General features: G+C 55.7%; 5 protein-coding genes across 5 annotated transcripts; 3 read left to right on the forward strand and 2 right to left on the reverse strand.

Moving 5' to 3' along the window:
• Positions 1-2572: 2572 nt before the first annotated feature.
• J7T55_013649 (mitochondrial chaperone bcs1) lies at positions 2573-4752 on the forward strand (the record flags this gene model as incomplete). The annotated part of the gene is made up of 2 exons (XM_053140542.1): positions 2573-2769; positions 2865-4752. 2 exons carry the CDS (start codon positions 2573-2575, stop codon positions 4750-4752), a joined length of 2085 nt encoding a protein of 694 aa, XP_052995988.1.
• A 575-nt stretch (positions 4753-5327) lies between these two features.
• On the forward strand, positions 5328-6201 carry J7T55_013650 (uncharacterized protein; the record flags this gene model as incomplete). Its single annotated transcript, XM_053140543.1, has 3 exons — positions 5328-5699; positions 5917-6023; positions 6105-6201. The coding sequence occupies 3 exons, from the start codon at positions 5328-5330 to the stop codon at positions 6199-6201; spliced, it is 576 nt and encodes a 191-aa protein (XP_052995989.1).
• A 3142-nt stretch (positions 6202-9343) lies between these two features.
• J7T55_013651 (hydroxymethylglutarylsynthase) lies at positions 9344-11004 on the forward strand (the record flags this gene model as incomplete). The annotated part of the gene is made up of 4 exons (XM_053140544.1): positions 9344-9403; positions 9534-9636; positions 9728-10812; positions 10867-11004. 4 exons carry the CDS (start codon positions 9344-9346, stop codon positions 11002-11004), a joined length of 1386 nt encoding a protein of 461 aa, XP_052995990.1.
• Positions 11005-11527: 523 nt separating this feature from the next.
• Positions 11528-13120, reverse strand: J7T55_013652 (fad binding domain-containing protein; the record flags this gene model as incomplete). Its single annotated transcript, XM_053140545.1, has 1 exon — positions 11528-13120. One exon carries the CDS (start codon positions 13118-13120, stop codon positions 11528-11530), a length of 1593 nt encoding a protein of 530 aa, XP_052995991.1.
• A 668-nt stretch (positions 13121-13788) lies between these two features.
• J7T55_013653 (acetyl-hydrolase-like protein) lies at positions 13789-15355 on the reverse strand (the record flags this gene model as incomplete). Its single annotated transcript, XM_053140547.1, has 2 exons — positions 13789-14512; positions 14583-15355. The coding sequence occupies 2 exons, from the start codon at positions 15353-15355 to the stop codon at positions 13789-13791; spliced, it is 1497 nt and encodes a 498-aa protein (XP_052995992.1).
• Between the last annotated feature and the right edge of the window lie 4315 nt (positions 15356-19670).

Genomic DNA, 19670 nt, shown 5'->3' on the forward strand with positions numbered 1-19670 from the left:
GATAATAAGCTCGCTGGCAAGTTGATGGTGATACTTCAGCAAGGCCAAAGTGCATTTTAATATCACAGGAGATCGTGGCTAAGTGGTCAAAGATTTGACGAAGTCAGAGGACATCTGTAGTATCTCTTCATATTTTCCTGGCAAGACTACACTATCACTCAGGCACAGTTGTTTCGAGCATTTCATGAATTGCTCTTCAAACCCATAGACTTTCCCCATTATCCGCTCTTGGTCAGTACGAAGACCACTTAGACCAATCAAAAGAACGAAGCGAGCCAGTCGGATACAAACCGTGCAAGCGCTGCTTTACGATGTCCTTTGCAAGATGACGCAGACTTAGCAAAGGCGCCGACGAAAGAGTTCTAGAATCGACGCAGGAACTCATGTGGGACAGACTATTCAATGATGCAAAATGATGCTTCGATTATAGCTGTGATGGCGAATAGAGCCCCCGAGCGATGCTCTCGGTCAAGGCTCTGTCACGAAGCTCGACCGGACATCGGTGCCGCCATCTAGGTCAGCCGCCACTCGGAAGCGACAGATGTCGATACGACGGTTGGCAGAAAAGCAAAATCGTAGCATACTGTGGCGGGGTTGTGCTCAGTCCGGTCATCCCTTTCCCATCCGCCCTGTTGCCATGGCTATCCCTCGCTGCTCACTCCCGGTATTCTAAGCCAACTGTGCCTGGTCGCAGATTGAAACCACTCCAGCGGACAGCAAGCTGGAATTCTGGCCACAGCTTATACCATAGAGTATGACCGGCATCCTGAGACGACAGAGCTCCCGCATTTGGATCTTCCCTCCCGAGGACCTGGAGACACGGCTCGGGTGGGCGTCTACAAGAGACCTGATACCGGAGACAGTGTGGGCAGTCAAGGAAAGTTGTGCGTCAGGACTCTGATTGTCAGTGCAGATGGTGATGGATACTCTGAGAAGGTGCAGGCGCCACCATTATATGTTAGCGATGCAGCCTGCAATGGCTTTCAGCCTCAATCGAGGGCAGTCTTGCTGGACTCACGGTATCGGAGTCGTGAGGATACGAGAGTATGGCCGCAAGATTGCCGCAAGTGCGTCGGAGATGCAGTGGCTGCAGAGCTAGAAATGTTGCACCACAGTAGGTCGAGAATTTATCCCAGTTCTAGGATTCAGCCACTGTCGTCGACGATGTTGGAAGTAGTTGGCGTCCGCAGCCTGCAGTGGTCGTCTGCACGTACCTGCAGTTGGATGGGGGCTGTGTGGGTGTTGGGTGTGGGTTGGAGTGGGGCGCTGTACTGCTGTGAATGATGCACACCCCGCGTTTACAGCACGGTAGTCTAATGTGAGCGCAGCCTCACAGGCAGACACACCTCCATCTCACACTGCCCTCACTGCGCTCCCCTCTGGCCTCATTGCACTCTATCCCGTCGGCCCATTCCTTCCATGTGCTGTCCGGCCACCATTGGTCAATCCACATCTTACTCTTCACTGTCATGCGTCACTGGCCCTGGGACATTTTACACACTGTCCAAAGGACCAATTGGACCAGAAACCACCCCAGTTGTCGGCCTCCTGCCTGCTGCGTGCTACTACTGGTGCGCGCGCACGTACCCAAGCGGTGTATGTGCGTGTGTGCACAGCTTACGAGGCAAACAGCTTTCGGGGAGCACACTGGCAGCACACTGGCAGGAGAATGAGGCAGCCGAATTCAAAGGCAATCCGTCCACACACGCTGCTTCCCGATCACACTGCAATGTTGTCACAAGCACACTCACATATGCACCCAGACGAATGAGGGGCGCGCACAACATCATCAGAGGTTGCCTGTCTGGCCCGGCTGCTGTCCGCCTGCTGCTTGGGTCCCCTTGTCCGGCGATGTGACTCTTACGCTCTGAGGACCACAAGCTAGGGCGGGTCGTTAGGGCGGCGATCTTTCGACAGCGAGCCTTGCCATGCATTGCTATGCTCCTGTTGACTAAGGTGGGGAGAGGTGGGTAGCGTTTATTGCTTGCGGCTCAATTAACTGCAAGCCTGGTCGGGCTTGTCCGGTCTTGAACGTTAAGGCTCATAGGTCGTTGTCCGCACCGGGCACTGCAGGCGAATCATTGTGCAGGGGGGCATGCATCACAGCCCCGAGGCCAACCCGTACCATCGCTGCTCTAGCCGTCCTGCTGCCTGACTGTGAGGGTCTCACTCGGCGATAGAACTGAGAGGGCTGACCTAATGTGGGGCGTGCATCAAGTCGAGCTCAGTCGTACGGATGACAACTCCGTCCAGATCTATAGGTATAAGTATTGTTGCCTCGTCCAAGACATGAAAGTTCACTCTTGGAGCAACTGTCTCTCACCTCCCGGGCGTTTGCGTTACTCTGAGAAGACCCGGTCCAAATAATATATACTTCAGGTGCAATAGGCAGTTGATTGCCTGTTGGTATCTCGTACCTGGACCATACTCATCTATATATCTCTCACCATATCTCCCTCCAATCCTTTCCTTTATCCTCCAATATTTCATCAACGGCAGCATGGCTTCCATCAGCGGTTGCTCAACATCAGGCATGCCGTCCTGCTCGTGTCCTTCCTCCTCACAACCCTCCATGGACCCAGAAACATTAGGGGCCTTTGGAGCCCCCGCTCCTCAGTTTGCTATTCTTGACATGTTCTTTCCAGGCTTCTCTACCTTCTCCAGTGCCGTTGAGAAATACTTCAAGGTGGACCTCAACCTATACATACCTCTTGTTATCTTCCTTGGCAGTGTAACCTTCGCGTGGCGTTACTTTTCTGAATATTTCTGGTACGTACAAGCCCAGCTATGCCAAAGACTCTCCTTTCCTATCTTGGGAACCATCCTGTGAGTCCCATCACTGGCATTTTGCTAATATTCCGTAGGGAGAAGCTCGAAGCATATTTCATGAGCACGGTGGACATCCGGACCGACGATGAGATATACAACATGCTCATGGCCTGGGTAGCCCAGCAGCAGTTTGCGAAGGGGGCACGGCGCTTCGTTGTCAACACGAACCTGAACTCCAGGGCATGGTACCTGTGGCGTTGGGACGAGGACGAGGACGATGGGCCCGAGGAGGGAGACGACAGCTCTGCGCAGAATGGGAAGAAGAAGAAGGCACTCGCCTATACACCCACCTTCGGCAGCCACTTCTTCTGGTACAAAGGCCGGATCTGCATTTTCCGCCGAGACAAGGGCCGCGACCAACAGGCGGGCTTCATGCTCGTCAGCGAGCGCGAGGAGATCTCCATCTCGTGCTTCGGCCGTGACCCGTGGCTGCTGAAGGAGCTCCTCCTCGAGGCGCGCACCCAGTTCACGCAGCGGGACGAGCACAAGACGCTCATCTACCGTGGCATGATTCCTGCCGGCACCACGACCCCGACCTGGCAGAGGTGCCTGGCCCGGGCTAGCCGGCCTTTCTCGACAGTCATTCTGAATGATAAGGTCAAGCAAGACCTCATCGACGATGTCCAGGACTACTTGAACCCGGCGACCAGGCGGTGGTACTCGAACCGCGGTATCCCTTACCGCCGTGGGTACCTGCTCTACGGTCCTCCTGGAACTGGCAAGAGCTCGCTCTCCTTGGCCCTGGCTGGTTTCTTCAAGATGCGCATCTACATTGTCAGCTTGAGCAGCGTGACCTCCAACGAGGAGAACCTGTCGACGCTGTTTGCCGAGCTGCCGCGGCGGTGTGTGGTTCTACTGGAGGACATCGACACGGCAGGGCTGACGCACACTCGAGAGGACAATAAGCCCAAGGAAACCAATGACGATAATAAAGATGACGAAATGGAGCCTGGGCAGCTCACCAAAGGCACTGGCCCTACTAACAACAATAACAACAACAACAACGGCCGCCTCTCGCTCTCGGGCCTCCTGAACATCCTGGACGGCGTCGCCTCGCAGGAGGGCAGGGTCCTGATCATGACGACCAACCACGTCGACAAGCTGGACAAGGCGCTGATCCGGCCCGGGCGAGTGGACATGATCGTCAAGTTCGACCTGGCCGACACGGGCATGATCAGCTCCATCTTCCGGGCCATCTTCGCGCCGCTCGAGGGCGACGATAAGCCCGCGGACGCGGAGGCGGAGGCGCTGCGGGACCCGGAGGACGTCAAGAGGCGTGTGGCAGCCGACAAGGCCCGGCGCGACGACATCACGGCCCAGATCGAGCAGCTGGCGGGCGAGTTCGCCGCGCGCATCCCCGCCCACGAGTTCAGCCCTGCCGAGCTGCAGGGGTACCTGCTCAAGAACAAGCGCGACGCCGAGGGGGCGGTCCGCGGCGCCGAGGAGTGGGTCGTCCAGGCGAGGAAGGACAAGGCCGCGAAGCAGCTGAAGGACGCGGAGGATAAGAGGAAGCAGGAGGAGGAGGACAAGAAGGCCAAGGAGGAGGCTGACAAGAAAAAGAAGGAGGAGGAGGAGAAGGACAAGAAGAAGAACAAGAAGAAGGGCGGCAAATCCAAGAAGAAGGACCGCAAGGGCAAGAAGGAGTCGTCCAGCGAGTCCGACTCTGATTCTTCCGGCGACTCGTCCAGCGAGTCCGAGTCGGAGGCTGAGGCGAAGAAGGACAAGGAGAAGAGGTCAAAGAATAAGGGTAAGACCGACGTCAAGATCAAGATCGACGGTGTTAAAAGCGAGCAGGGACTTCTAACCCCGGCCTCGGCGGCGACAGAGAAGTCGGACGGTTTTGTCGATATTGAGAAGGACTGCGTCGACGACGAGGGGAGGCCGCGGACACGGGGCACGGATTCTGGCTATGGCACCCCTTAGGGAGCGTGTTTGATGGCTTGTTTTTGCGGCGGCTCTCTGTCTTTATTTTACTACTCACTGCTCAGCACTTTGGCCAGAGCCTCCAGGCGTTTGGGTGATACCATAGAAAGACTAGACATGTATGAATGAGATGTTTTTCGGAAGTCTCAGCCTTCTGTGCTTTAAATCGTGATCTCTTCAGTTGCTAGGTGCTTGGCCCTTTGCTGTCTACCCTCAGAGGACCACATGGTCTACTCTGCGACGGTGTTGTGTGGCTCTCACTTGTATTGCTGGCAACATGCGCCAGTTGTAAGAGCATACGATTAGTAGAGTAGGTCCGTCATCAACAGTAAGCATTTACCTTCAATATGTGAGTCTGAAGCTGCATAGCCTACGCCATCAAGGTCCATCCAAACCGCGGACCTGTCCAACACGCTAACACGCAGAAATCAAGAGAAAAAGAATTGGAAGAAAATGGGAGTCTTCAAATCACCTTCGATGGACAACAAAGTGGCGATGCCAGATACAGATCCAGAACATACGCCACGCTTCTCGCTGCCCACCCCTTTCGTCAATATAAAACCAAGATGCCCGCCATGGCCCACACGATCCCAACAACACCACCAAGCGCCGTCATCTGCACGGAACTCTTCACCTACATCGTCGTGGTCTTCTTCCTCTTCAGGCTCAGCCTAGACGAGTTCGGGCAAGAGGCATGGCGGCGGGGCCGCCTCCCGCGGAGCAGCTTGCTCTACCTCGCGCCCATCCTGCTGTGGCCCGTCACCGCGGGCGTCTTTGGAAGTCTCGGGTCCTCGGCCTGCTGCACGCCGGCCTCGTCGATGCATACACCCTCTCGGCCAGGCGGGTTGAGGCGGGCTGGCGGTGGATCAACAACTTCTTTCCCAAACGCCGGCAACTGGAGGACGTCGAGATGGCGCCACTTGGGTCGTCCTGCCGAGATGACAGGAGTGAGACCCAGTCAGAGATGGAGGCTATTTGTTTGGAAATTGATATAGCTCATCGAGAGCTCATCGAGGCCCTGAAGGAGGAGTGCAGCCTGACGCGCGACAAATGGCCGCGAGCATCATACTTCCAGAGCTTGCCACCTCCTCGATGAGTTGGGACAGAACGGGCCTCGGACAGGCAAGGATCCAAGACCGTTGACCGTTGCAATTAACGGAATAGAACGCCGACACCAGCACTTCTAGGCACAAAGAGAGGTTCGGACACTGCCCGAATATTTTCTCACTGCACCTGACGTCGGACTCGCTTGCTACCAGGCATTTCTCGGTGTAAGTCACTAACGCCGAGCACTGACCCGGTGGAAGGACCACAGCTCGGGAAGTCCCACAATTCGAAATGGGTACAATGAGGGGTGCCTTGGATAAACACGAGCAGCAGCCCCATGGGCTTGATTTCGAGGTGGCCTTGCCACAAGATCTGCTTCGCCAGAGCGATCCCCAGATCTAGCCCTGGTGATGGACGATCCGTCTGGGCGGTACAACCTGGACTCGGAGAGGCCGGGGTGGAGGCGGGTGGGACGGAATTTTTTGAGGTACAGCCTTTGCGCCATACATTTTTTATACATTTTTTGGTGTTCGAGTATTAGCAAAATGGAGGCGAGGCTGGAAGGACATGAGGGGATGTTAGGGAACAGGTGCGACTACTAGGCGAGTATGTTCTGAAATGGGGCATATTTCGAGAATCAGACACCGGGAGAGAGAAGAAACACGGTGCATGGCGCGCACACTTCATGGGTAGCCAGCCAGTGATAGATCGGGCATCAGCTTGAGGGACCTGAAATAGGTCACAGTAGGGAGAACTTTTAAGAAATGAAGTAGTTCTTGGTAAAAATCCGTGAGCAAGTATTCCGCGGGGGCGGCTGGAATCCACATGTGATTCTCCCGTCGTGTAAGTGATAGTGCAGCTTATGGCCCACTTAGACAAGCTTTGTGATGAAACATAACGGGGACTTGCTGCTGCTGGAGCCCGAGAATATGCAGCATTTGGTAATGACGGGCTGGCTAGACATGAGAATCGCTGCGTCTTAGTAATGGAACCTGTTCCGGTAACTCAGTGCTGGTCCGAAACGGGCTTGCATCAGACGAGGTTCGCCGGCTGCGCAGTTCCGAGATGCTCTGTCATGTTGTGTCCGTAGGGCCTCGGAGTCCGCATAGGGTAGTCCCCGATGATTGACTTCGACTGCTCCGATCGTGGAATATCGTAGACTCGTGCTGCCCTCTTGCCCGCAAGGAATCCCGAGGTTGTCCGTCTGTGGCTGCTTTGCTTTTTGGTCGCTGGACGATGTCACCCGCGGGTAAGGAAAGACGGCCACGCCACGGATGCTGGCACTCTAGCGCGCATCGTGGGTCAGGTTTTACGTAGGCAGGAGCAGTTCTGATCCACTGATTTGATGCAAGTTGATGAGATTGATTAGATTAAATGAAATCTGATAATTCCGATAGTTCGTGACATGGCCCGAGGACGGCCCATGGCGTCGTCACTTGCGGCAGAGTTTTCTCCCCCGTGGGTCGGATTTGGCGCCTGATGCTCGTGTTGAAAAGATCGAAGCCGTTGTTGCTATCCAGATTGGGAAATGTCCGAGCCAAGGTGTGAGTACGCGATGCAGTCAGACTATGTGCCTATCATGCAGGTAAGTCGGAGGGACCAAGCTCCCGTGGGAGCTGTCAGCCAGAGCAGCCAGCAGCCGTGTGTCGGATAGAGAGAGGCGAGGGGCGATCCGGAGCTCAGCCACCTCGTGCAAGCTAGCAAGGTGACGTCGTGAACGATGGGCGTGATGCGGTGCCACACGTGCCTCCCGTCCGTTATTGTCATCTAGCAATCTAGCACGGAGCTACTGCACTACTGCAGCGGATAGCCTGTCAGGTCAGTGTAGCCTGCTGTGGACCACAATGTGACCTGCGTACCGGCTCAACGGGCGCACCGCATTGACTGCCTGAACAGTTGCTCCAAGCACTAGCGGAACGGCACTAAGGGGAAAAAAAATGAAGAAAGGCCTAAGAGGTGCTGCGTCCGTACCGTGGTATGACGAAGGCGATCTGCCAGAGGCGAGGGAGATTGCGAATGCTTAAGTGGCGCAGATATACGGCCTCGCTGCCAAGACGTCGTCTGTTTCTTCTGTCTCTTGTGTTCTCTGTTTCTTACCTTAAAACCACCAAGGACCAGGTTCACTACAGAGGCAAGAGAGACCAGGCAAGAGACCAGGCAAGACACCAGGCAGGCACTGGCAGGCAGGGGTCTGATAAGCAGGGGTGTCTCTGATATCGATAAGGAAGGGGCGTTATCCATTTCACATCGCACCATATATGACATGCACCTCCAGCGACCTCCAATCCGCGTCCAGACTGAGTAGGAGCACTGCAGCAAGGCTAGCATTTTTTCCCGCGATTGCCATGCCCGAAATTTCCCAAATCGACCAAGCCCGACCCCGTTCCTGTTTCTGGCCTGGCCGATGAACAATCAATCTTGTACTCGGTTTCGCACGCATGGTGCAACCCACCAGCCTTTTGTGTGCACTACTACCGTCACTGTTCCCGTTGCTGTTGCTGTAGGAACGGGCGTTAAATTCGCCGTGTTAATTTTGAGCTGGCTGGTACCTGAATGTCCAAGCAGCAGCTGTGGTTAGACGCAGGCATAGAGCTCGCGTGAGCTGCACGGCTGGCGCCATATACGCACAGGCAAGCTCGAGTCGGGTCGGATCGACACCAAGTACACAGTGATTATCCCCAAGTAACTTCAATATACGTGTACAGGCATCTATCTGTTCAAGGTGAGCGAGGTGGAAGTATGCACGGTGTATTCATCCAGTCAGTGTCCACCTGCCAGCGAATGGAAGCTTGAGCTCCACCGGTTCTGCACCATCCTGGGATCCCCTCGACTCGACTCGGACAGGCGGCTGGCCAGACACACCCATACAGAGCGACAGATAATCAGACGAAAGCATATGCTCTCTATAGCCGGGAGCCCTCAATGACGGACGTCCGATCCCGATTGACCTCTCTCTCAAACATACACTCTCTCTAGGTGGCGGACTGCTCCCAATATAGACCACAGCAGTCCGTCAAAGATTCTGCCTTTTCGCAGGACTGTGACTGCGTATATAAAAGGTACGCGTTGGGTAGGCAGCAGAAGACTGAATGCACCTCTGAAGGCCTGGTCAGGGTTGTTTGGGACAAGCCTGGGGACAGAAATCACCAGAAGGCAGAAGGGGCGGTGTATTGTGCTTATCCCGTCAGTCTTGTTATTCGTGTTAGTGAGGGTGAGGTTGAGGCGGCAAGGGGAAGAAGGGGAGACAGGGTCCCAACAACCTATGCAACCAGCCCGAGTCGCATGCAGGAAACCAGGGGCTAACAAATTGGACCCCCCCAGGACAGGACCCCTCCTCCGTCCATCCTATGTACCATCCGCCCACCCACACCCACCGCGCTGCATTTTATCTGCCAGAGCCCACTCCAACATCGCAATTTCTGCCACCATACAACTTGTCCCTCCCCCAGAGCGACACTCTCTCTGCTTCTTGCTCTTCTCTTCTCTTCCTCACCCCCGCGGAAACTTTCTAAACCTCCCTATACCTGTCAATCAGCTCTTCAACATGGCTTCTCGTCCTCAGAACATTGGCATCAAGGCCATTGAAATCTACTTCCCCAGCCAGGTACGTGCTTGCTCGTCACGCCTAGCCCCGATGTCGCCTCCGCGTCGTGTTCTGCCTCCCAGCACCAGCGCCAATTGCTCGTCACGTCTTGGATTTGGACTCGTGCTGACAACTTCTCGTGCCAAAATAGTATGTCGAGCAATCCGAGCTCGAGCAGTTCGACGGCGTCAGTGCCGGCAAGTACACAATTGGTCTTGGCCAGACCAAGATGGCTTTCTGCGATGACCGCGAAGGTGAGTTCTTCCTCCCTGACCCCCTTGTTCATGTTTGGGCACGCACCCAGATCATTCTCAGGACCAATCTTGCTGACAGCATCTTACTCAGACATCTACTCCTTCGCCCTGACCGCCGTTTCCAACCTAATCAAGAAGTACGAGATCGACACAAAGTCCATTGGCCGCCTCGAGGTTGGCACAGAGACCATCTTGGACAAGTCCAAGTCTGTCAAGTCCGTTCTGATGCAGCTGTTTGGCGACAACACCGACATTGAGGGTGTTGACAACGTCAACGCCTGCTATGGAGGTACCAACGCCTTCTTCAACGCTGTCAACTGGGTCGAGTCCTCCGCCTGGGACGGACGGGACGCCATCGTGGTTGCAGGAGACATCGCCCTGTATGCCAAGGGCAACGCCCGCCCCTCGGGTGGTGCTGGCTGCGTTGCCATGCTCGTCGGGCCTGACGCTCCCATCGTCGCCGAGCCCGGTCTGCGTGGTTCCTACATGCAGCACGTCTACGACTTCTACAAGCCTGACTTGACCAGCGAGTACCCATACGTCGACGGCCACTACTCCATCAACTGCTACACCGAGGCTCTGGATGCCGCTTACCGTTCCTACAGCCAAAAGGAGAAGAAGCTGCAGAACGGCGCTGCTAACGGCCACGCCAACGGCAACGGTGTCGCGGACGGCCCCGTCAAGACCCCCCTTGACCGATTCGACTACATGGCCTTCCATGCTCCTACCTGCAAGCTGGTCCAGAAGTCTTACGCCCGTCTTCTGTACCATGACTTCCTTGCTGACCCTGACAGCTCTGCCTTTGCTGAGGCGCCCAAGGAGATCAGGGATATGGACTACAAGAAGTCTCTGACCGACAAGGTCGTGGAGAAGACCTTCATGGCCCTCTCCAAGAAGAGGTTCCAGGAGCGTGTCAACCCCGCCATTCAAGTTGCCACTCTGTGCGGTAACATGTACTGCGGTAGTGTTTGGGGCGGCCTCGCCAGCTTGGTGTCCTTCGTGCCCGCCTCCAGCCTTGAGGGCAAGCGGGTTGGTCTCTTCAGCTACGGTTCCGGCCTGGCTGCCAGCTTCACCTCCTTCAAGGTTGTGGGCAACACGGAGAAGATCTCCAAGACTCTGAACCTCCCTGCCCGCTTGGAGGCCAGGAGGAAGGTTGCTCCCGAGGCCTACGATGCTGTAAGTTTGTTATCCGTCCATATGGCGACATCTCAGTGCTAACAACCCTGCTAGCTGTGTGATTTGCGCAAGAAGGCGCATCTGCAGAAGAACTTCAAGCCCGAGGGCGATGCCTCGACCATCGTCTCTGGCACCTACTACCTCGAGGAGGTCAACGACATGTTCCAACGGTCTTACTCTGTCAAGGCTTAGACGACTTTTACACTTTTTCAGTACTAGACATTGGTGTCTAAAACGCATAGAATGGGAGGCGTCTGCCTCGGGATGGTAACTTCACCCGAGAAGAAAAGAGACGGGCCCCGGCGCAAGAGAAATTCAGATTACTACTGCTTTGGGTGACTAGCGACGCGCGACGAACTGCAGGCCAATCGCCTGTACTAATTAATTACGTCTCATGAATGGCCAATTGACGGATATATGGCCAGCATGTATATATGACGGGATTGTTTGAACGTTCATGGGGAGCATCTATACTAGAGCATAGACCCATTATGGGAGCACTGGAACTTATCAGTATCTAGTAACTCAACCATTTTACTATCCCCATGCTTATGTCCTTTTTTGTGACGCAGTTCTACCAACCACTCTTTTTAGCCAGGCTGAGAAGCCCGCTGCCCTGTCTAATTCTATCAGGCCATGTAGCACCGATGCAGTATGCGTAAATATCTTTTAGTGCGCCAAATCAAGCAGACTCGCGCCATTACCGCGCCTCGCCTCACTCCTCCCCCTTCCACTTCCAACCTGCGTCCCTGTGCAGCACATAGTCCTTGCTTTTGATGCTCTTGTAAATGCCATAGATGCCCCCAAAGGGCCACACACTCTTGAGCCCGCTCCTCCGCGACTTGTTCTTCTCCAGGTCCACCTTGACCTTGTCATAGACGCTGGGCAGGCCTGCCTCGTCGGCCTTGTACTTGCCGCGCAGGGCGTCGTACCACTCGCGCCCGCCGTACATGTCCCAGAATTCAGGCTCGTCGTAGTACGTGTGCGCGTACAGCCACTTCATGCCGCCGAGCTCCCGGACCTTTGCCTCGAGGGCGCGGTTCGCCCGCACGAACTCGCCGTGGTCCTCCGGGCCCCAGCCCCACACGCCGACGTTGAGCATCATGTCGTCCTCCTTCTCCTCCGGCGCCCGCCCAGGCGTCGTCGTGTACGGGTGGAACGTCGGCGGCGCGCGGCGCTTCAGCGGGCATAGCCACAGCGGCCAGATGCCCAGCTCGTCCGAGGTATAGTCGACGAGGTCGGCGGTCGTGGAGAAGGGCATGGCGACGTCCTGCACGATGAAGCGCGCGCTCTCGCCCGACCCGTGCAGCGCCCGGTACAACATCCGCGTGTGCAGAAAGTCGTCCAGGAACCACCGCATCAGCGCGTTGAACGGCACCAGCTTGAAGTACGTCCACCCGGCCCGCCCCACCCAGAACCCCGCGCGGTCGTACCGGAACAGGTACTCGGCCAGCGGGATGTACTCGTCCTGGTCCTCGCTGCTGGCCGCCGCCGTCGTGGTGGTGCTGGATGATGATGGTGATGATGATGGTGATGGTGAGGCCGTGCGCTCCTGCACATGCATGTAGAACCACGGATCCCTCGCGCGAGAAAAGGTCCGCACGGGGGCGGCGGCCGGCTTCTCGTCCGTCATCTGGCCTGTGATGACGACGCCGTGGTCCTTGGAGAAGAGGATCCCGTCGACGTAGTCGTTCTCGGCGCGGGCGGTCTCCTCGCGCACCGCGGCGACCGCCTCGGCGACGCTGCCCGTGCGCCGGTACCGCGTGCGCACAAACTTCTTGGCCGCCACGAGGTTCAGCTCCAGCAGCGTCGTCACGCCCAGGGTCCCCACGGCGCCGGCCGCGCCCCGGAAGAGATCCGCGTGCTTGCCCTCGGCGCCGGCTGCGGTGTTGGGGTTCGCGGCCGTCACGACCTCGCCGTCCGGCAGGACCACCTCGACGGACGCGACCGTGTCGTCGAAGAAGCCGTGCTTGAACGACGACGACTCGCCCGCCGTGCCGGCGAAGCCGCCGCCCGCCGTGATGCCCGGGAACTCCATGACGACGGGCGGCACGAGCCCGTGCTTCAGCGTCGTCTCGACGAGCCGGTCCATGGGCACGTTGGGCTCCACCAGGGCGGTGCGCTTGCTCGCGTCGACGGAGAGGACATCGCGCAGGGCCGAGATGTCGACGACGCGGGCGCCACGGCCGTGGGGCTGCGGCCGCGTGCTGTTTGTGCTACCGTGGAAGATGCGGTACGGCTCCTTGGCGTTGTAGAAGGCGCGCACCGTCGACGAGATCTTCTGCACCAGGGCGCGGTGGCGCTCCATCGTGTCGTACAGTGGCGGTTGTGGCTTGGCTGAATGATGGGCCTGGCCTCGTCTGTATGCGTGTGTAACACACACACCCCAGCCTACGTCCGGGTGATTCGTTGGATTGTCTGGTGTGGCACGGAGCAAGAAGCAAGTTTAAGGTTTTCGGCAGCTGGCCCCGGACGCGAACACGAGTGAGTCGCTACGCAGCACGCACTCCTTCGAAAATCCTCCGAGTGGAATTGATGCACCCCACATTGGTTGCCACGTTCGGGTCCGAACCGCTAGGACTTTGTTTCCTTTTTTCTAGAAATCTACGAAAATGTACGTGCATTATTTGCATGTGTAAGTAAATCTCGAGGGTGCGTGCAGTAGCTTTCGTATTCGAAATCCACTCATCAGGTCGACGTCCCAGCATGTGGACGCGGCAAGATTCATCACATACTAATATCATCCAAACTCCAACACGTTACTCTGATTATTTTATTCATTTATTTCAGACTGCAGCCAAAATCTTCCTGTATTGTCCTGTCGCTACATCCGCTGATAATTATCATTCTCATACTGGGTATATCAAAGTTGAGAAAGCCGTCTTGTAATCGGATGAAAATCCATGCAAAAAACCAAACCCCCGTCATGAACCATAAATCATGCAATAATCATGCCCTGAAATATTACTTAAGTCCTCATAGTTTCGCAGCCACGTCCGCTGGCGCCTTGGCTGGCGCCCTCTCCTTACCTAGGTTTCTTAGCCTCTCGCGCAGCTCAGCCTCGGTGTAGGGGCTCAGCTTGGCCGGGTCAACGTCGACTTCCTTGAGCGTCTTGGCCTTGAGCGTCCTGAATGCCGTCTCCACGCTCGAGGGCCCATGCTCCACGACGTCCTTGATGAAGCCCGTCCACGCGTCGAAGCACCTCGTGGACACAGGGCTGTCCATGAAGACCATGGGGAAGCAGTGTGGCATGGCCTCGAACTCCTCGAATACGATAGGCACCTTGTCCGAGTGCAGCTTGACCGCCATGTACTTGTCCTCGTCGGCAAGCAGCTCCCACCCGCAGGAAATGTACACCGGGGGGCATCCTGCCCAGCTCTTTGCGGTGACGAGAGACGCCAGGGGGTGTGCGATGAATGCGTCCGCGCAGTACAGCATCTTCCGTGGCGGTTTTGCGGGCCACGCTGGGCAGGACGGCCGTTCCATCTTTTCGAGGCCCTGGAGCATGGGGAGATAATCGAAAGCGGCATTGTTCTTGCACGATGGTGAGGAGTGCGTGAGATCCAGCCATGGGGAGCTGAGGGCCACGCCTCCGGGGAGAGGGGCGGTGACCCCCTGGCCGAACCATTGGATCTTGGTGTTAGTCCTTTGGAACTCAAGAAGGAGCTGCGTAAGGGCCATGCACAAGTTGCCTCCGGCGCTACATTTCTCTATCAGTCTGACTGCCATCACAAAGAGATGAGCCTCACAAAAGCAATGGAATCACTCACCTGTCACCTGAAAAGACCACATGTTCTGGCTTGACGGCCTCATGGAAAGCTCCCAGAGGCGGGTACAGCAGAGTGAGGTACGACTGCAGCGCGTCGATAAGTGCTGCCGGGAAAGGATTCTGGGGCGCCAGCCTGTACCGCACTGAGTAGCATCGCCCGCCAGTCATCTTTGCCAGCTTCTTTGTCCCCGGCCGGTGAGTGGCAGGGTCCATGAGGTAGTAGGCGCCGCCGTGGAAATAAAGGATAGTAGCTGGGCTCTTCACCTCCTTCATCATCTCCGAGTACTTTTCAGCCTCGGTGATGGGCGGTAGCCTTGACTGGGGTGTCGCGCCTGCTCGGTAGCCTGTCCACTCGGCCTCGACTGGGGCAGTCTCGGGCCACTCAACATCCTTCAGTGGCGGCGGCGGACTGCCGTTGCTGCTGGGCTGGCGCATATTCTCGACGGCACGAACGACAACATCGCGCATGCTGGTCTCCTTGGGGGTGGGTGCTGTGTACTTGGCCACCCAGATACGACCCTTGACGCCGGGGTCCTTGTTGAGAAGCTTCTGTGTCGAGGATATGGTAGTGGGTTTTGAGGGAGTAAGGAAGGACCGTATAACGGCCACGGTCAACTCGGTCCTCATGTCGACATATTTGCTCGGAGGTGACATCTGAAGCATGTGCAACAAGACCACCCGTGCCATCAGAGGCAGCTTGGGCAAGATCTGCATGAACATCTTGATCTTGTCGGCGTCCATTTCGAATAGGCTGGGTTTTTCGTATGAAGACATGGTGAGAATCGGCGTCGCTGGTCGAGGAGTGGACAAGTATATAGCAATAAGACGAGCGCAGATGGGCCAAGAGTACGGCTCAAGGTCTCAACAGGCAATGCCTGCTCGCCGTGGTAACAGGCCGGTTCGTCTTCTCTTTGCTAAAGCCTGGCTCCTTGCTTCTGCCTGACAGGGTGCCCTTGTAATGGACAAGAGAAGAATGAAACAATGCAACAAGAGCCCTAACAGATGAGGTCGGACGCGAAGTAAGGTGCAACTTTATTTATGCCGGTGCAGTGGTGTCGAGAAGCAGGTGAAGACCTTGTGGGGGAAAGATTGAGAGAAGTCGAGCAAGGAGTCCGTTGTACGCAGCGCTTGTACTTGTACCATGTACCGACCGCCTTGGGCGGAAGCAAGGTTACCCTTTCTGGGAATTTCCTTTCCCCACGGTTTTGATGCGGGTCGGTGGCCAGCGATTTACTGTGTGCACAGTACAACGCAGCTTGATGGTTTTGATGGTCTTGATGGCGAAATTACAGGAAGCAGAGACGGCAGGAATATTTGGTGAGTGTGGGAAAGGAGAGATACTTTTGCCCCCTGGACAACCTGGACCAGTCGGAGGGAGAGTCCATGGCCCTGATGACCAAGATCGACATCGAGCGCGTGTGTTGTAGTAGTCGTTCTAGTAGAGTCGTACCTCGGCAAACCTGCACCGACTGGAGGGTGGCAAGCGTGCCTTGTCCGGCCCGAATGCGAGTGCAATGCGGCTAGTGAGGGCGAGGTTTAGTGTCGTGTATCATATGCCGGACCATTCTTCAACGTCTTTGCCGCAGTTGTAGTAATTGCTTCGTCAGTAACTAATTCTGGCTTGTAGAGCTCGTTGTTTCGCCAGGAGAGAAGGTGAGGATCGGAATGTAATGTCGTATACACATTACATTCCGACTGCCCTGCCCAGCCCTGCATAGCAAAGGACGTTGCAACACACCACAACGACCCACACCACCATCCAGGCCTGCAAAAGTATGTTTCTGAAGCGAGACTCGCCGGTCTGATCTTCAGCATAGAATGCATGCAGCCCGGGGAGTGAGATCATCCTTGGTGTTGTTGTTATTATAACAGCCCTGGGGCAGCTTAGAAACAACGGGAAACAAGCTACCAGGGACGTCCTATGTAAAGCATGTATTTCGTGATTCTCACGTAGAGGGTGGACCCCTTCCCGAGATGCCGAGCGGCTGTCCACGGCCGAGTTGGAAACTGTTGAAGCTTTATTGGAGTCAGACTGGTGGGCATTGAGGGTGTCGTCCGGTGTTTTCAAACGTGACAGGCTCGCAAGCTGGTCTCTGAATACCGTCTAGCTCCGCGAGAGATGAGACGATGCGCCCGCCGCGAGAATGCCAATGCGCTTGCGGCGGGCATGGGCAGCCGTCAAGGATAAGTCATTCGATAAATTTGGATGTTCAGTGAACACGACAGAGCTGAGCAGAACAGCCAGTTCGATGAGCTGGCCAGGCCAGGGGTCTGTCTGGGAAAAGGACGGTCACGGCGACTGTGGCGGTCATGGGATTTGACGGATGGAGACGAACGGATTCATAGCACGAAGGCGGACATCAGCCGATGCAAATTTGGGTACTGGGGGAAATCAGTCGCGACAGTCGCCTTTCTAGGACTAGCCACACGGGTCCAGCCGCACCTGCGCAGGGACTGTGCACTAGCACCGACACGCTGGGCCCGTTGCACGGGCTGTTAGTGCAGCATGCTCTACCATGCTGGAGGCCTTGCTCATCCATGTTATCAACCCCATCAACGGCGACGGATCGATCACGACCAAGACGACGACGACGACGAGGCCCAACAATTTCCATCCAAGCTTCCACAGCTGCTGCAGTCCAAAACCCCACCACACTCCCTCTCCCACTATTCCCTCACCCATATAAGTGGTTCTTAGCCCTGCAAATGAAACAAGTTCCCGACCAAACAGTCGTTGCCCATGGTGCGGCTGCGGTATGCAACGTTTTTTAGGTTATGCTTGCTGGCTCGCTGCAGGCTGCCCGCCCATCCCATCCCCAATCAACCCATCCAATCCCACCACCTTGGGAACATCAGAGCCCCAAATCCTGTGCGCGACGCCACCACAGGATGAGCATATGGATGGGTGCTCCCGGTTGCACTGGTTGATGAGGTAGCAATCCGCGTTTCAGCGTTGCAATGATCTGCCTCGCCTATCGCCCATCTTAACAACAGTCGGCCTACTCTACGTCCCTACCATCCATCCATGCAGTGCCTCTAGCCCAGCCAAGCACAGCTCACTGCAGCTCATCATACACATAACATATGTTCAAATCTAACGCGACAGCCGAATTCACCTTCCAACCTGTTTCTTCCGTGACTTGGCCCTGACTCGAGCGAGACGCAACTTGCCGCCCGACTTCGGGCCCTAGTATCAAAGCTCGAACCTCGTCCATGGGTAAACAAGGTGCGAACTTGCGAGAACTCCTCGGCAAAGTGGAGGAAGATGATACTGGAGATCCTTCCCTAAAGCCGCGCGTATGAGATTCAGAATGCTTCATCACCACCGAGGGACCCTGCCAGACACGGCCAATCGGCGGGTTCGGCAACCTCAAGCAGCTCTTCAATTCAAAGATCGATCATCTGATCCTCGGTGAAGCCTCGCGATCTTGACGTCTTCGAGAAATAACCCGGCTGTGAAACATTTCTCCCCCAGCCCAGAGGAAGCCCCCCTCCCTTTCTCTCCCCGTCCCGCCTGCCTATGCGTGCCGAGCCTGCCTATCGACGACGCCCGCGGGGCCAATCGCGGGCCTCGCGAGGACAAGGGCGGCCAGGCCAAGGCGAGCCTTATGGTGTTCAAGAAATCTGACAGCTCGTAGCGCGAGACACTAGGTTGTGTTTCCCCGTAAATTTTGCTATAGAGTGTTGCGGTTGGCGCAGGAGTGCTAAGCTAGGCCGAGCTGGATGCCCTTGACCCCTTGAAACAAACAGACAAGGTCCCTCAGCCTACAGCTGAGCAATCGCATCTCTGCTCTGTGTTGATGGGCTGGCAGGCTGAGGCGTTGGACGCCGCTGGTGCATCGTGTGCATACGTTGCTTTTGAACACGAGCTCATCACTCCTGGCCAACGTGCCATCAACAGCTTTATCACGTAAAGAGCCTAGACGATCTGGGGTCCGCATTCATTATGGGGCCTTGTGACAGCTCGTTATCGTGTGTAACTACTGTTGCGGAGCCGAATTAGGTCTGCATTGCGACCGATGGCTTGTTCCGGGAGCTGTCCTTATTGTCTTGGATAGCTATTGTGCGCATTCCGTGATGATGGCCACAAGGGGACCATGATTTATTCTCAAGCCTTGTCTTCAATTTCTAGCATTGTGGCCGTCATAGATCAATTGTTTTGAAGAAAGTCTGTTCTTGGGCCGAGGCTGTCGACAACGCTGGGCGTTCAGGTCGTCGCTTGGTTTTGACTCTGCCAACATCTGTCTCTGTCCAGGTACTCGCCAGCGCAGGGGCGCCTGATACCTCTCGGAATCCGGTTCCCAGTGGCTCAGCATACTCTTTGTAACCTCTAATATCTTGTTCTTACCATTATTCGAGGAATGTGTTGAATGGGTCGCCCGCTTAAGGAGACTTGCTTAAACAACATCGAGCAAAGATTCGTATTCTGTCTTTGCCTCAGATTCCAAGATTGATTACGGCTATGTTGTCTTGCCAACCTGGTGGATGTCGAGTTTTCTCTATCCACCCAAGAGCCTGAAGAAGTCGGAAGCAACTGCAAGCCGCCCGCAGATTTTTCTTTTAAACGAGTATATGTGCTTTCATGCAGGGACACACATGCCTGCCCTAAAAATAGTCCAATTGACAAGGCCGGCTTTTCTTGATCTCACATCGGTACTAAGAGGTTAATGAGTATGCGTGTCAGACGTCCCTTCAGATCCTGTTGGTGGCAGCTTCCCGCCAATTTTTGCATGCGCTCGTTCGCGTCCACAAGATATCCATGAATGTGAATAATGATGTTCGATATATTGAATCATCTTTTTGATCTAGCTTCTTCCCTTTATCATATGTAGAATGCAATGAAGATCCAAGGTCATGCGCGGTGAATTCCGTGAAGGTTGGCGTTCTAGCTGGGGCTTCTCCGCTCCCAAACAGCAACCACACGGCCACACAGCTCCGAAACGAGCCTCGAGCTGGCCCACACATTCACCACCACGCCACAAAAGGTTGCAAGTATCCTTCGTCTCCTTGTTATTTCGAGGTAGCTTATGGACGTGTATCAGAAAATCTTGCAGCTTCATGCAGTATAGCTCTAAATAGTCAAGAGACT

This window comes from Diaporthe amygdali (assembly GCF_026229845.1).
Source record: "Diaporthe amygdali strain CAA958 chromosome Unknown NODE_7_length_1459731_cov_64_868725, whole genome shotgun sequence".
NCBI lineage: Eukaryota > Fungi > Ascomycota > Sordariomycetes > Diaporthales > Diaporthaceae > Diaporthe > Diaporthe amygdali.